The following is a 16,754-nucleotide window of genomic DNA, read 5'->3' as shown; positions in this document are numbered from 1 at the left end:
CTCCCCAGAGAAAATCACAGTTATGTATTGGTCTGGTTTACAGTCTTGATGGCTCAGCTTTCTCTTAGGAATTTCTTCTAATCTCTCCTGAGCGTCCTCTACTGACACGGGTCCCTGACAGCCGCCTGGGGTCTGGGAAGCTGAGCCCGTCCTGCTGGCTCTTGCTCTGGGTCAGATTCCCGTGGGTGCTGGCTGGTTTCAGACTGTCTTCTCCTGTATTTCTAGTCGCTAACATAAAAGACGGTGTATTCCCAAGGGGATGAGAAAGCCTTACAGTTTCACAATCTGACACCTCTGCAGGCCAGTCAGGTTTCAGTGTTTCTTTGCTGGTGACTAAATCCATTAGGATGTCAATCAGCCACTGCAGATTCCAGAATTGGGGGGACAGTGGCCCCTCCGAACTGATGAGGAGTCTGAAGACAGAATCCAGGGGTGGGCTCAAGGCCCAGGTAATAGCTACTGAGTCAGCCTCACAGACGGATGGATGCTGGGGTGGGTGAGGAGCCCAGACCTCTGGGAGGTGGGAGGCAGGGAGCAGAAACCCTCCAGTATCCCCAGGTTCGGGCTGTGGTCATGGCCCGACCCCACCTACCTGGTCGGTGGGTGTGTAGTCCACCAGGCTGACACTGTCGATTCTCTCCAGGAAGCTAGAAAAAAAGCAAGACATGCTGGGAACACCTCCAGGCTGGGAGGTAGGTGCCCATGTTTGGGGGGGCCCCCTCGAGCCCAGGGGGACCAGGCAGCCATGGACCAGCAGGTTCATGCTTTATTCAACACATGTCTCCCCAGCAGGTCAGTGTCCTCACGGTGCTGATGGGGTGCCAGACCCGTCCCTCCCTCCCCTCTTCCCTTGTGCAAGGCTGGGGTCCTTGCAAGGTTGAGCTGGTGGATGGCTGCTGTGTAGGCACACAGCAGGCCAGACCGTCCCAGTAAGACCGGGGTTCAGAGGGAGTCGTGTGTGCACAGGCTGAGCCTGTGTGGGGGGTCAGTCTGGTCCCCAAGGTCCGATGCTTCACTGGTGGAGGGGTGGAGAGAGGGCAGGACACGGCATGTATGGGTCCTCCCACCCCCCACCCCCGTTCACGTCCACCTTCACGCCCACCCAGCCTTCTCTTCCTACATAGCACTTACTACCACCTGACAAATTCTATACATATTTGTCTATTATCTGTCTCTCCCTCTGAATTCAGGACCCACCATTCTGTCCCGTTGGATGGGTTTCCCCAGCACCTGGCTTGACACCCTGCGTGTCTGTGGGATGAGGCGTGCAGGTGCTGCAAGGCCCAACCTGGACCTGGGAGGACACGGGGGAACCTAGGGGATACAGGGGGACCCCGGAGGACACAGAGCTGGTAACCAGTGAGCACGGGACCACGTTCCAGGTGGGAGGAGCAGAGTGTGTGAGGACCAGGAGGGGACTTGCCCGACATTTCTCCTGGACGGCTCAAGTCCACTGCTCTGATCTCGAGTAAAGCTATGGAGGCTTCCCCTCAGCCTGTGTGCTCAGGAGCTTCTGCACAGCGATGGGTGGGCGCCTCCCCATGGTCACAGCAGCCTCCCTGGCCAGCACTGCAGGCCCTGGAGCTGCTTTCTGGAGGAGGGTCTAGAAGGGGACGCCTGATAGCTCAGCCTGGTGTGAAAACCACAGTGGGGTTTGGCCCAGTCCTCGCTGGCTTTGTGTCTGGTACATCAGAAGGCCCTCAAGGTCCACCCCGAACACCTCATGGGGAAGGAACAGGGCAAGAGCCTCAAGTCTGTGATGGAGGGGGAGAGGTATCTGCACAATGGTGGTGGGGCTCCGGACCCTGGGGGCTCTGGCGGGTGGAGGATGAGCTGCCTCCCTTCCCACTGCAGGGCTGTGATAACTTGAGGCGGTCCTCCTCTTAGCAGGGAAATCTAACATGAACATGTGACAGATGCTGATCCTCTCTGAAAGGGCTGGAAGGAACTGAAAATCAGACCAGGCAGGAAGTCCTTCAGCTCAGAGTTTAGGGGGCACCGCTTTCACACTGGATGCAGACAGAGAGGAGGGGATGAGTGAGTCTATTAGATGGCCCTGACTGGTACAAGTAGAAACAATGAAATGTGGTCAACAAAAAAGACATCAAGCATTCCTGAAAGATCAGAGACCACCATCCCAAGGAGGACGCTGTAGGAGTACCCTCCTCACCCAGACAAAGGAAAGCTGTCCCTCGTGTCCCCACCTCTGAGCCGGGGAGGGGTGTTAGGGTTCTTCCACGCATTCGGGCTAAGACGCTTCAGTCGTATCTGACTCTCTGCAACCCCATGGACTGTAGCCCTCCAAGCCCCTCTGTCTGTGGGATTCTTCAGGCAAGAATACTGGAGTGGGTTGCCGTGTCCTTCTCCAGAAGATCTTGCGAACCCAGGGATTGAACCTGCAACTCATGTCTCCTGCATCGGCCGGTGGGCTCTTTACCACTTCCACTTGGTACTTAACCACCTAGGATCTGACAGGCATCAGTGAACATTTCCCAGGCATCTTCTGAACTGTCACTGATGCAGGATAGTCCTCTGAGTTCACATTTGTGCCACCAAAGCTGCAAATCCCCCCAGATGGCTGAGAACCTAAGGAGTAAAAACTACAGCAGTCAGTTTCTGCAGGCTTTTTGCCTTAATCTTTGGTTCAACTGGTGTATTACCCACATGGTATAGAAGGACTTCTTAAAATTGGGACTCCTAAAATAATATATAGGACAGGAATTTTAAAGGAACTTTCCAAATTATGCAGTTTTGTGTGACTAAATTTTTTTACGGTTTTTAAAAAAGATTTATTTCTGGCTGCACTGGGTCTTCATTGTTGCGTGCTGGCATTCTCTAGCTGGGGAGAGCAGGGGCTCCGGTTGTGGCACACAGGCTCTAGGTACACGGCATTGGTAGTTTTGGCTCATGGGCTCAGTAGTTGCAGCACTTAGTTGCTCCTTAGTATGTGGGATCTTCCTGTACCAGGAAATGAACCTATTTCCCCTGCATTGGCAGGTGGATTTTTTAACCATTGGACCACCAGGGAAGCCCATGACTAAATTCTAAAGGGTTGACTCCCTAAACACACCACTGCCTGTGATGAGGAAAAATTCACAAGATCTAAGGGTCCCACTTGTAGACGCTTCACTCCCACTAGACACAGAGCTGCAAGACAATAACAAGTTACCATTGTACAGTCACTCCCATCACAGTCACTTTAAGAAAAGCCATTAAAGAGCAATTTACTGTGCTTTAACTGCTTCCTACTACAGCTGAGGATAGTTGTGTTTGCAGAGTGTTTTTACTCTGGCCACTGGGATCACCTTCTGCTGGATCCTGGCACGAGACAGCCATTCACTGCTCTTTTCTCCTCTGTTGGCTGCCCCACCCCAGTATCTCATAATCGCAGAGTTCTTCTGGCTGGGGGGTGGGGGGTGGATTGTAAAAACATGAAACTATTCTGTTAAATGTCTGAACAACTGGATCCAAGGAAAAGTACCAAAGATATTTAAATAAAATGTATTTAAAATGATTTGTTTTGTGAAGAATGTGGCAGGTCAGAGCTCGGACAAACTGAGTAAAGCCTTTTCTCGGTGTGTTATCAAAATTCACTTCAAGATGCTTATTTACTTGACGGAAAAACACTGGAGGAAAGTGTTACCAGAAATGACAGCAGCCTGCGGCAGGGCTGAGACCCAGGCCACATAAAGTGGTCCTTGACCAGAGCTGGGGCTTAGGAGTTGCAGCCAAGTCACAGTTGGGGTGGACGAGTGACCCTTGTGCCCCCACCCAGGTTGTCCCTGCCCCTCACCTGCAGGGCACACCTGCTGACTCACATCCTGCTCCTCTTCAGGGAGTGAAGTTCACATTGAACCTGCCTCCACACCCTCTGTGATCCGCCCCAGTTCTTCCCTGTTCCCAGTGGTGTCAAACCTTCCACCCCAGTCAAAGCCACACGGGGATTTTCAGCTTTTCAGACCTTTATGTAATCCCCACTTTTTTTTTTCCCCCTTGGCAGCCTCAGATTGAACCCAATCTCTTCTAAGAAGCCAATTCTAGAGAACAGAATCGACAGCCCAGAAACAAACCCACAACATACAGACAACTAATTTATGACAAGGGAGCAAAGAACGTACACTGGAGAAAGGATGGTCTCTTTTAAGAACTGGTGTTGGGGAAACTGGATGGCTCCACGGAAAATAATCAAATCAGACTGCTACCTCACACCCTACATAGAAATCAAACTCAAAACAGATTAAAGACTTGAATGTAAGACCTGAAACCACAGAATTCCCAGAAGAAAGCATAGGCCATGTTCTCCAACACTGGTCTCAGTAATTTATCTTTCTGGATGTCTCCTCAGGCAAGGGGAAGCAAAGCAAAAATAAACAAAAGGGATTACATCAACCTAAAAAGATTTTGCGCAACGAAGGAAACTACCAGCAAAACAAAAAGACGGCCTACCAGATGGGAGGAGGTGTCTGATAAGAGGTTAATAATCACAATATATAAAGAAGTCATAAAACTCAGTAGCTAAAAACAATCCAATTAGAAAATGACGCTGTCACTGGGGAGCTCTGGGCGGGGTCGGGAGCAAGAGAACCCAGGGGAGGTCTGAGTTCAAATGGACCCTCAGCTAGGAGCCCACCGAGCTGGGCACCAATCCAACGCCCAGGGATGGTAACCCAGACATACCTGTCCTGCTCCACATGGAGCAGTTGGGGTGGACTAGTGACCCTTGCTAGTCCATCTGGCTGTAGGAAAACTAGTGACCCTTGCTAAGCATCTGGCTGTAGGAAAACGAACCTGGTAAACCAGGCAGGCTGGTCTCATTCCAACCAGTTGATTAAAAGAAGAAAAGACAAGAGGCCTGCTCATCAGTGTGTTATGTCCACGGGCTTGAAGCTTGTTGCCAGCAGCACCTGAAGTCCTGAGCTCTGGATTCTGGCTGTGGAAACACCTCCAAGAGGGTGTTGTAGCTGTTGCAGGTATCTTGCTCATGGTCAACAGGTTGAGGGGGGTCTGGCTGACCCCTAGACTATGTTCAGTGAGTGGGATGGTCGGACTGGCGCTTACTTTAGGGGGTGCTTTTCCAAATCAAACATGGCAGGGTGGGCATTCGACACCCCCACCTGAAGGGCACACCCACACTAAGACTCCTTTAGGGAGAAACAGCTTTAGTAAGAAGGGCCTCCAACAGCACACTTCTCATCTGAACTGAAATAAACTGAACAGCTCATAGAGTGAACTTAAAAGTTTATTCTAAATCCATTTGGAAACTGCATTTGAAGGCAGAAAAATACAAAGGAGAAATAAGAGGAGAAATTGTACTAGTGGTTGCACAGAAGAGGAACTATTTCCTTGTCTATGTTTGAGCTGGGCTCAGCCTAGGGCAGTTTCAATAAGGAGGAATCTGGTTGCCTTGAAGAAACCATTACAGTAAAGAAGTTAACGACCTGGGCTTCTAGAAATGGGCATGCAAATAGAAATTCAGGTGCTAAAACCGAGTCCAGAAAAATTCTATGCTTTCTGAACCAAATCAACCTCCAAATTATTTTTCCTTAAATAGCTTCGTAAACAGCATGTACACTCATGTGCAATAACATGCAGTTTAAAATGATTTATTTGACAAACTTCTGTGGTTCATATTCCAGCATTTCATCAACTGCAAAAGTGAGGAAATAATTCGTGGGCCTGATATGCTTTTGAAAATATGTATGTTTTATAAAAATGTACATTCATGTAGTTTGAAATGAACATATTTTAAGAAAGGCCAAGCATATATAAGCACTATTTAATCTCACAAAATATATTAATTTTGTTGGGAATATCTGCACTATAAAAGGGTCCTAAATGTACCAAAGGATCAACACCAAGCTACTTTTTGAGCTGTAATAATTTTTGCAGTCTGAGGAGGGTTAGGATGTGCTCACATACAGCTGCTTCTGTGCAACATGCAGATGGGAGGAGACACCTAAAGGTACAGGTTCTAGAGAGAGGATGTGGGGAGACGACTGGCAGGTGTTGCTCATAGAAGACTCTGGAACAACAGCCAGTCAGACGTAGTGACACTTAAATACGAGGGTCAGTTCTCATCTGCACACACCTCTGCATTTTTTCCCCTGCTTAAACACACACATTCATACAGGAGGACATGTTATAGTGGTGAACATTTGGTTCTCAACTTTCCGAAGAGCTTGGAAGAGTCCTCTGAATTATTTCCTGAAATACTGGAATTGTCTCATGGAGAAATCTTCCAGTGAAGGGAAGGGGGAGTTAAAAATATCCTTAACTATTTAACTTAGATTAATATGCCTGCTGAGGCAAAAGCAAGTCACTGCTCTCTTTGTTCAAGGATCAGAGAAAGTGGTGGCTACAGGCTCTACGTTTTCACTTTTACTTTGCACACCACCGTTCCAGAAAGACAGAAGGCAGCACAGCTGGGCTCTGGACTGAGAGGGTCGAGTCTGCACTTGTCCTTCCCACACTTCCAGACGCTGCACGAGAATGTCAGGGATTTGAAAGGCTAAACCAAATATCCCAGCTTGTATCAGTATTTCCAAGGTTTTAAAGAGTTGTCGCTTTAAGACAAGATAATAAATGCGAATAACTAGAACCTAAAATTTTATTTCTAGTTTTGATTAAAATCTAAACAAAACTCACTCCCACACACAGTCCCAGGGCTTCTCAAACCCATCAACAGTTCTTTGGCAACATTAGAGAAATGTGACTGTCATGCTAATTGGTATACTTTAAAACAAATCTAATCAAAGTCTAATGAATAGGAAAATAACCAGAAATGTGTGAGAGAAATTCACTTGGAAATAACCGTCACACATTAAGCCTTGTAAATCTTAAAACCATAAACAAATGATTTTCTCTTACGATATGTGGAGGTTACGTAGCATTTTCTTCGTTACAGAAAGGCAACTACCACAAGAAATTTATAGGCCATAAAAAGTAAAAGAGTATTACATGAGAAGGTACTAAAGTAATTTCAGTGTAAGCTATGAGAACAGATTAATAGTCAGATGTAGACTGCATTTGACAGCAACAAACTAAGGATACACAGAATGGCGCTGCCCATGAAATAAGTTGCTGAATGAACAGTAGAAAGCCCAGCAATAGACCTAGGTAATCACCACCCCTCAACTCCAGATACTACACAAAAGTAAAAAGAAAACTGTCAATTTTGATAATTCGGGCAGAAAACTGAATACACGGGAACTAGAGTTAGATAGCAACCCACTCCAGTACTCTTGCCTGGAAAATCCCATGGATGGAGGAGCCTGGTAGGCTGCAGTCCATGGGGTCGCGAAGAGTCAGACATGACTGAGCGACTTCACTTTCACTTTTTACTTTCAGGCATTGGAGAAGGAAATGGCAACCCACTCCAGTGTTCTTGCCTGGAGAATCCCAGGGACAGGGGAGCCTGGTGGGCTGCCGTCTATGGGGTTGCACAGAGTCGGTCACGACTGAAGCGACTTTGCCGAGTTTTGACTAAATTTTTGAGAAAGATTCATATAAGTCAAATTAACTTGATACACTTAATCACAAGCCATACAGAACTTTCAAATCCAGTTAAAAGTTAAGAGAAGGCCTGGGAATTCTTCGTGTGTCTGGAGAGCACTGTAAACCCGAAGGGAGAAGCATCTTGAGTAAGAGCAGTTCAGCATTCTGGCCGATTCCGAGGTTCTAGTGTAAAGTATCCGTCTTCGGAAGGTCGCTTGCGGCTGGCTCGCCTCTGAGCGGTCCAGCGGTCACACCTGGTCCCGCAGGCGGGCCAACCTCTGGGACAGCTCGTCCTGCTCGGCCGAGGCTACGCTCGTCCCCACGGAGCCGGTCTGGCCCTGCGGCAGCTCCATGTTGAGGTCGAGGCCGGCCTCGTCTGCCATTTCCTGCAGCAGCATGTCCACCTGGCCCTGGGGAGTGGTCAGCGTCGTCGTGCTGCTCATCGTGTCCTCCATCTGCTGCGTCTGAACGTCCAGCGTCTCGAACTGGTGCTCGAACTTGTCCATCAGGGCGGAGATCTTCTCGAGGTTCATGGTCTTCAACGTCGCGTCCATCGACTTAACCACTCCGGCCATCGACTTGGTCACCTTGCCCATCGTCACGGCCGTCTGGACCCTGGCGGCCACCGCGTCCACCCGCGCGCTCATCCTCAAGAAATTCACTGCCTGGTTCTTCTGGCGAATCGCGTTCTCGGCGTGAATCCTCGCAACTTCCATATTGCCCTTCTGAATGGCCTTTTTAATCTTGGCCTTTTCGGCCTTTTCCTCCTTGTCGCATTTTTTAGCACTCCTGCCCAGTTCTTTGGCCGCGAACTTTAAGTTGAACAGGTGTTTCTCCATGTTGGACATGTTCGGACTGCTTCCGAGGGTCGGCGGCCACGGTCGAGGAGGAGGCCGGAGGAAGCAGAAAAACAGAGACCGTTCCCCGCCGCCGCTCCTTTGTTTTGGTCTCACTTCCTGTTTCTGCCGTCCTGGGCGCAGGCGGTGACGTCATCCCTCGACGCCAGGGCGGGGCCCGCGGCGTAGCGGGTGGGGCCAGGAGACGCACGGCGCGGCTCAAGGGACGCACGGCGCCAGGGGCGGGGTTTCCGGACACGGCCCGCTGAGACCAGGATACTTTCGGGCAGGATCCTCCAGTCTGAGGACTGGGGCCTCGCCGACTAGGGCACTCGCCGTCTGTACCTAGTTTTCGCCAGTTGTTAAAGCACTGAAGCATTAGTAAATCCACAGAAGTGCGTGTATGCACACTTTCTTATGCACGGACAGGCTGGGGGCCGGAGGTGTCCAATTAAAGACTGAAAACCAGGAAGCTTTCCCGAGGTCAGCAGACTTTCTCCACCTGCTCCTGCAACTTCCACCTTCTCAGGGGAAAGTGGACCGTTAATAATTAAAAGTACAAAACACACAAAGTTGTGTCACTGACCTGCACCTCATTCTTTAGGGACAATCTGGCTGCAGCCTGAGACATCCTTTTACTGCAGTGGATGAAAATACCTTCCAGTCCATGGACCACCTCATCTATGCCATCGCTGAAGGTCAGCTAGTAGGTGAACTGCTAATAACGACCATCCAGAAATCTTTCTGAAGTTTAGTAATAAAAGACCCATTTTTGCCGACATGATTCTATTTGATATTTTATAAATATCCAAGGAACTTCACTCACATTTAACTTTAACAGGCAAAACTGTCATTTTACATGATGCAGGCAGATGACGGTGAAGTGCTGGGACCCACACCCATTGGCATATATCAAAACTGTCACCCTTCAGAAGTGCAGGCTTGGAGGTGGCTGCAGCCGGTGCTGCGGCTTTTTTCTTTTAGGAAGAGTCCTTTGGTACAGCAACGACAACATAAAAAGGCCCAACCTGCCCTAAGGAGCTCAGCTGACTGTTTGAGATAGTTTTAGTCCAGAGGCTCACCACCCCTTTGGGCCTCCTGTGATAGTTGGCCATGGTGGTGTTGGCACATACGTTTTAATCCAGAGGCTCACCACCCCTTTGGGCCTCCTGTGATAGTTGGCCATGGTGGTGTTGGCACATACGTTTTAATCCAGAGGCTCACCACCCCTTTGGGCCTCCTGTGATAGTTGGCCATGGTGGTGTTGGCACATACGTTTTAATCCAGAGGCTCACCACCCCTTTGGGCCTCCTGTGATAGTTGGCCATGGTGGTGTTGGCACATACGTTTTAATCCAGAGGCTCACCACCCCTTTGGGCCTCCTGTGATAGTTGGCCATGGTGGTGTTGGCACATACGTTTTAATCCAGAGGCTCACCACCCCTTTGGGCCTCCTGTGATAGTTGGCCATGGTGGTGTTGGCACATACATTTTCCTAAAACACAGCTCTGGTTATATCACTCTTGCTCCAACACCTGGGCAGAAAGGCATGTGGACACGGTCCCCACCCTCTTCTTTCTCTCCACACACAGGCAAGTCAGACTGAGCTTGAAGGCTGAACACCACTGTGTCACCTGTCAGTGTGGATGAGGACGGGTGGTCACTTCTCAGTTTGGATGAGTCCTCTCTGCGGACACTGTCCCTGCTGTGTGGGCTTCCACCCCATACCTCTCCTCCTGCTGAGATCCTACCCCCGCCTCACACTGCTCCTCCAGAACCTTCTCCAGAAGCCCCTCTGAGCTGCACTCTCCACTCCACACAGCATACACAGCAGACCTCCTGGCACGGGAGGACCTATAATATTATGGGGACCTATAATATTATGAGCCACGTGGAGGCAGAGAACAGCCTTGTTCCTTTCCCCACTATAGAACCTAGAACATGCTCTGCACACAGGAGACACTGAACCCAAGTGACGCTTTGCTTAGTTGAATTTGACTGAGAGGGGCTAGGATGTTACCCTCATCAACAGCTTAGCTTAGATTTTCTTTTCCTAAAGTAGAACTCTTTCTTTACATGAGACGTTTCTAGAAGGTGGCTCAGATGGTAAGGAATCTCCCCGTAATATGGGAGACCAGGGTTTGATTCCTGGGTGGGGAAGATCCCCTGGAGACGGAAATGGCAACCCACTCCAGTATTCTTGCCTGGAGAATCCCATGGACAGAGGAGCTTGACAGTACAGTCCACGGGGTTGCAGAGAGTCACACATGACTGAGAAACTAATGCTAACACAGCTGTGAATCACTTCACCTTTCCCACTATACTTTTCTTTGGGGGGCATCTTTCTTCCAGAGTATTCTAAAACCAATTATGTACATGGACGTGTCTGGAAGGTACCACGTAAACACAAGAGTGCAAAGCATGAGACCCTACGTACACTGCAGAGTTTCAAGTTAGATTAAGCAAAGTCTGACTTTATAAACCTGTTCTGAAATCCAATTTTCTTTGATTTCCTTTCTCCCAAAATAGCTGTTTCCATGGCTACCTAATCACTTATTATTAGCACTTAGAGGAAGTTCGTTTTTGGGGATAATGCAGTAGAGATTGTTTTTAATTTTCACAGTGGGCACCGGGGACCTCTTATGAAACAGAATCTCTGCTAATTTGCTCAGCTTGCTTGATACTCCAAAGACACTCATTTTTACCGAGAGGCCAACCCTTAAAGCTCATAATATGCTTATTCCCAGGCTGCTCCAGCCAGGTCCTCTGTCAGATGGTGCAGTGCCCACCCATTTTGAATCACTCTCAATTTCCCCTCCCCAGCTTCCAGCAACCACGAATCTACTTTCTGTGTCTATGAGTTTGCCTGTTTTGGACATTTCATACAAATGGAGTCATAGGGCATGTAGCCCTCGTGCCAGGGTTCTTTCACTGAGCCTCATGTCTTCCATGGAGAAGGCAATGGCACCCCACTCCAGTACTCTTGCCTGGAAAATCCCATGGACGGAGGAGCCTGGTAGGCTGCAGTCCATGGGGCCGCTAAGAGTCAGACTGGACTGAGCGACTTCACTTTCACTTTTCACTGTCATGCATTGGAGAAGGAAATGGCAACCCACTCCAGTGTTCTTGCCTGGAGAATCCCAGGGATGGGGCAGCCTGGTGGGCTGCCGTCTGTGGGGTCGCACAGAGTCGGACATGACTGCAGCGACTTAGCAGCAGCAGCAGCATGTCTTCCAAGTTCACTCATGCTATAACATGCATCAGAACTTCATTCGATTTTATGGCTAAATAAGATCCCTGTGTGTGGCTGGACCAAGTCCGTTTATCCCTTCATCCTTTCATGCACATGTGGGTTGTTTGTGCTTTTGGATACTGTGGATGCTGCTGCTGTGAACATTTGTGTGCAGTTTTTGTGTGGACGTATGTTTTTAAATCTCTTAGGTGTACCCGGGAGAGAAACTGCTGGGTTCCTCCGTGTTTTAAGTTTCTGAGGAACTGTGGTGAGACCATTCTTGGATTCTTCACTGGAAGTTCAGCCCCCTGGAAAGCATCTCCTCCCTTCAAATATTCCCATGGTTTCTGCCATGGAAGAAATGACTTAGAATGAATCCCGTCTTAGTTAGCATCTGGGTTCAAAATATAAGACTGCTGAGCAGATAACATAGTGACTTGGAGTCACGCCAAGATGTCAGCAGATCTTTTTTTGAGAATTCAGAATAGAAGGGAAAACAAGACATGTCAGAACCCTGGACTCTGCCAACGCGAAGCTCAGCTCCCCACCAACCCCACGCTGAGCGCCGGGCTCCTGATTTCAAACAGCCCTGACTTCATGCAAAGACACCCTCCCAGTAATTGAGCCTCCAAGGAGGAATAAGACACATTTTTCAAGCAGCTGGAAACCTGGGGGCTGGGCAGGCGGGCTTGAGTGTCCCGGTCCCAGGGCATTCCCAGCTGGATGCTGGAATGTCCTTTCTTCCATAAACTATGGTGATAGGAAGCAGAAGCAGCTACTTTCCTTCAACATCTCATTTGGCAACATAAACACATTGGGCACCACGCATGCATCTAACAAGTGTTATGAAATGTTACTTGTTCTTGAAACCCCCTGGCCCCAGCTGCAAAATCCGACTGCAGAGGAAAAACAAGACCGTGATTAAGAGACAATGGTTGCTGATCCCACTTGAGTCCCATGCATATTAAAATGGATTAAAGAAGCCAAGCTGGGGATGTTAGGATTAACCCAGATAGTGATGTTCAGGGCAGGGGGGGTGGTGGGGGGCAGAATCCAGAGCAGGAGTCACCGTATTGATGTCTGACAAGCCTGTAGTCTTCACCTTGAGTCTCAGTCTCGCTCTCCCTAATTTCAAAGGACAGAACTGAAGGAAATAGCAGATGGTGGCTGGGGTCCTCCCGGGTGGGAGTGCTGATCTCAGGCCCCTCAGGGGACCTCCTAAACCTCCGCTCCCACATGGAGACACGGTAGCAGGGGCTCAGCAAGGGCCCCCAGGTGCCAGGCACACTCTGGGGTGTTTGGGTCTCTGCTTAGTCAATCCTACAACAACTGCACAAGAACACAGTCCGTGACTTTATTCCCATGAAGCACCCTGCCCAAGCGAACATCTGGATCCTGACTGCCTGCCAGCAAAGCTCAGGCTGCTTCTGTTTGTCATATGTGCCTTGCATATTCTATTTTAAAGTAAATCATTAATTCTAACACTATGGTGATGGGCTCTTTTCATAAGAAAGAGAAATTCCTAATGGGACACTGAAGGGCGCTGAAGGCCCAGGAGACTTCACTCAAGAAATGCTGGAAATGGCGATCAGACATACCCCCATGAACCTCAGATGCAAACTTATATAGGTTTTAATGTTATCTTGAGCTGTGCTGGGAATTCCAGCTGCTGATAGTTTCTTAGTATGACATTCCCATCTCTACAACATTGTGATTTAACATATAATTCCACTGTGGTTTTTAAGCGGTGGTGACATGGCCTTAGAAAAGAGCATGAGGGGGCCTCAGAAGGGAGATGAGGGCCCCTCTGGGAGGGGTGGCCCCCAGGACCCTCTGAGGTTGCGTTTAGCTCCACCAGATCTGTACCCCACACCACACCCACACCCACATCTAAACCCCCCAGCTCTCTGGACTTCGCAATACGGCTGTGGAATAAGTGATCACAGGAAAGCAGTCACAAATGTGAACCAGAGCCTGTGGTCTGTTTACAAGGTGATGTGGATTCAACGCAAGTCTTGAAGGAACTGTTACGCATGGCAGGAAAAGAGAAGTTTTAAGTACTGCTCTACTTAATTAGCGAAGCGTCAGAGGCAACTAAGCATGCACAACTAATTAACTACAGATCCTTATCAGTAAATAGACTTTCGAGTACATAAGGGAGGATCATTAATGCTGTTGGTGGTCATTCAGGGCCCCTGGGGCAGGTCTGTCGGCACCTCTGGTTAACCTGGCCCTCCTGGACAGCTCCAGAGGCTCCCTGAATTGGGGCAGCTCGACACCTGCCAGCGGCTGAGCGGGTGTGGCGGGCTCCCCGGCACAAGGGGGATGAGGTGAAGTAAGGTTCCACCAGCACCATCTGTCTCACTGTCTTGGCCTTGAGGACTGCCTTCCTCCTGGGAGGATCCCCTCTCTTCCCACTCCTCCATCCTCTGAAGACGGAACATCATTGCTTAGTACTTCTCCTCTGTCTATACTCGCTCATCTTGTCCAGGCTCTACAGTCATCAGTGGGCAGGCACCGTCCACACCTGGGTCGCTTCCTCTCATCTAACACCAGCTCCTACATCCAGCCACTTGCTCCATCTCTGTCTCTGCTCTGGTATCTCAGCTTGGCTTCTCCAAACTGGAGCCAGATGGCGTCCTGTCCTCCACTAACGACATCTCCCTGGTCTCCGTCTGAATAATAGCATCATGACGCACCTGTGGTCACCCTGACCCCCTCTTTTCTCCACCTCTCTCATCCGATCTGCTGCATGGCTCTGTCCCCATGGACCAAGGCTCACCTCTAAGCCCACCATCTGCCCTGAAGCACCCACGGATCTCTATTGCCTCCGTTCTACCCTCTAAGCAGCAGCCAGAATGACCTGACAAGTCTGGGTCATCACATATCCAGGTGATGCCACTTGCTGCACGGGGTGGGAGAGCTGGACTCCGAGGGGCAGTGTGGTGGGGGTGCCCATCCTGGGCTGGGCCTCGTGGGCAGACTCACTATTGGGCGCAGTCGATGAGCTGGTACTCGTTGGACCGCTCGAAGCAGGCCTTCACACCTTCATCATCCCAGAGCTTCTTCACATGATCGAAGAATTCCTGAAATTTGAAAAAGTTATGAGTAAGAAAACATGTGCCACCCACCTTCTAAAAGTTAAAAGGAAAAAGAAAATGCCAAAACCATCTGCAGGGTAGGTCGGCTCCGCACAGGGTGGAAGGCCTTATTCCTAAATCTACGTCAAACACTCTCATAGTCCCAGAGAGTTCCCAAAGCGGAAGTGATAAGTCCAAAATTAATGACATTCATCAACTATCCATTCCACTAAGAGTTTACCGTTCTTAAGACTCAGCGACTTGACTAGCAGAATGGCCACTTCAGCCATGAAAAAACACACTTGTTATAATGGCAAGGTCTGTTTTAGCTGCTTCCCTCGTGGCTCAAATGGTAAAGAATCTGCCTGTAATGCAGGAGATCTGGATTCAATCCCTGGGTTGGGAGGTTCCCCTAGAGAAGGAAATGGCAACCCACTCCAGTATTCTTGCCTGGAGAATTCCATGGACAGAGTAGCCTGGTGAGCAAGTCCATGGGGTTGCAAAGGGCTGGACACAACTGAGTGACCAACACTTTCATTTTTAATTTTCTAGGTGAGAATGAAGCCACGATCATGAACAGACATGACTGACCAGGTGAGTTATGTTCTGCCCAGAAGCATTAGGTACATGAGAAAGAAACTTTTAAAATTATAATCTTTGGGGATAGTGATTTATTGTCTTCTGGTCTTTTAAGAAACTCTGAGGTAAGCATGAACCGGGAATTTTCATTCAAGCCCATCCATTATGGCACCAGCAGCCTCTGAAGCGGGAAGCTGGCCGCCTGGGTAAAGATGACTCTGTGAACCTGTATTTCCAAAATTACCCATTTTAAATGAGCAGCGCTATGGCAGCAAATGACTATACATTAGCAGCTAAATATAAAAGAAGTTATGTAAATTTTCAAGAAACTCTTTGTTAGAATATTTATATCCCTTCCCACACCAGGAAGCACTGACTTCCACCTTCGATCTGCAGGGGAGGGTCTGGGGCAAACCCTCCAGGAAGCAGCTGAGGCCATGCTTCCTAAGAAACAGCACAGGTTCTTTGCAGGGGGGAAAAAAAAACACAAAAAAACTGAGTTGGCACATTTTTTAGAGATTCACAGTTCCATACAAGGGTGGATCCCAGTTCTGAGGGGCCTAACACTTCTAGAAGTTTTAGGCCCTCTAGGAAAAAGGAAACATAGAATTACAGGTACAAATTAGGTCCAGAACCAGGGAAGGGAAGTGGGGGCCCTAAGTGCGAGCATCACCAGATTCTAGTATGTCTTATCCTGACTCCTAATGTAAGGAACAATGTTTAAGCTTACGCCATGAGTCTTTGTGTCTATCGTGTCTGCCTGCCTGTTGGCATCAACAACAAATCCATACTGTCCATGGGGGACAGGAGTGGACAGCATCCATGTGAAGGAAAGGAGCTGGACCCTTAGCTTTTATCCTGCCCCCCTGAACTGACGCTTCCTTCTGGAACCCTCCAGGGCTGCTCCCATCTCTCCAGAGAAGGGGTCTGTCTGTGGGTTTCATTAAAAACTTCTTTCTAAGAGCCAAACAAGGACACACACACACACACACACACACACACACATTTAAAGAGAAACGCTCTCTTGTGTTATCATCTGCCAGTCCTGGCAGGCAGTGATGCCACTGTCTCGGTGATGCTGGAATTTGAGTGCCCCCTTTCCCCCACTGCAACCTCTCGTGCAGTGGTCCTGGAACAAAGTTCCTTCCTGTCTTTAACAAGGGTCAGGATTAAAAACAGGATTAATTAAAAAAACAAAGTATGGCAGAAGGGAACTAGGAGCAGGAAAGCGAGTGATGTGAAGCAGACTGAAGTAGGTGCCCAGAGCATAAGGCAAGGTCTACACACAAGCTCGGACCTGTGCCCAGACAGGGTTTCTGAGCTTCTGTGCCATCAACTTAGTGATGTAAGTGAAGTTTTTCTTTAATAGTCTGAGCAGAAGCCTTGGAGGCAGAGTCACAGAGGGGTGCTTGGTCCAAGGAACAAAATGCACGGTTCTTGGAGTGATGCTGACGACAGCAGAGAGGTAGGAACCTGGTTGCCGTGACCTTACAGCAGACGCTGTGACCTTATAGCAGATGCTGTGACCTTACAG

General features: G+C 49.1%; 2 protein-coding genes across 4 annotated transcripts in view; both read right to left on the bottom strand.

The window, feature by feature from the left end:
* GNAL (G protein subunit alpha L) overlaps positions 1-16,754 on the bottom strand; it is a 77,398-nt gene that overhangs the window by 7,356 nt on the left and 53,288 nt on the right. For all 3 annotated transcript variants that reach the window (XM_005224101.5, XM_059880742.1, NM_001102554.2), the window contains 2 exon segments: positions 14,550-14,647; positions 593-647 (listed from right to left, as the gene is read on the bottom strand). In XM_005224101.5, the coding sequence (XP_005224158.1) occupies positions 593-647; positions 14,550-14,647 (153 nt within the window).
* CHMP1B (charged multivesicular body protein 1B) lies at positions 6,595-8,427 on the bottom strand. The gene is given in 1 exon segment (NM_001014904.1): positions 6,595-8,427. A coding segment is annotated over 1 exon segment (600 nt). The 5' UTR covers positions 8,343-8,427; the 3' UTR covers positions 6,595-7,742.

This window comes from Bos taurus, chromosome 24, assembly GCF_002263795.3.
Source record: "Bos taurus isolate L1 Dominette 01449 registration number 42190680 breed Hereford chromosome 24, ARS-UCD2.0, whole genome shotgun sequence".
Classification (NCBI taxonomy): Eukaryota; Metazoa; Chordata; class Mammalia; order Artiodactyla; family Bovidae; genus Bos; species Bos taurus.
This window is presented reverse-complemented; position numbering and strand designations above follow the sequence as displayed.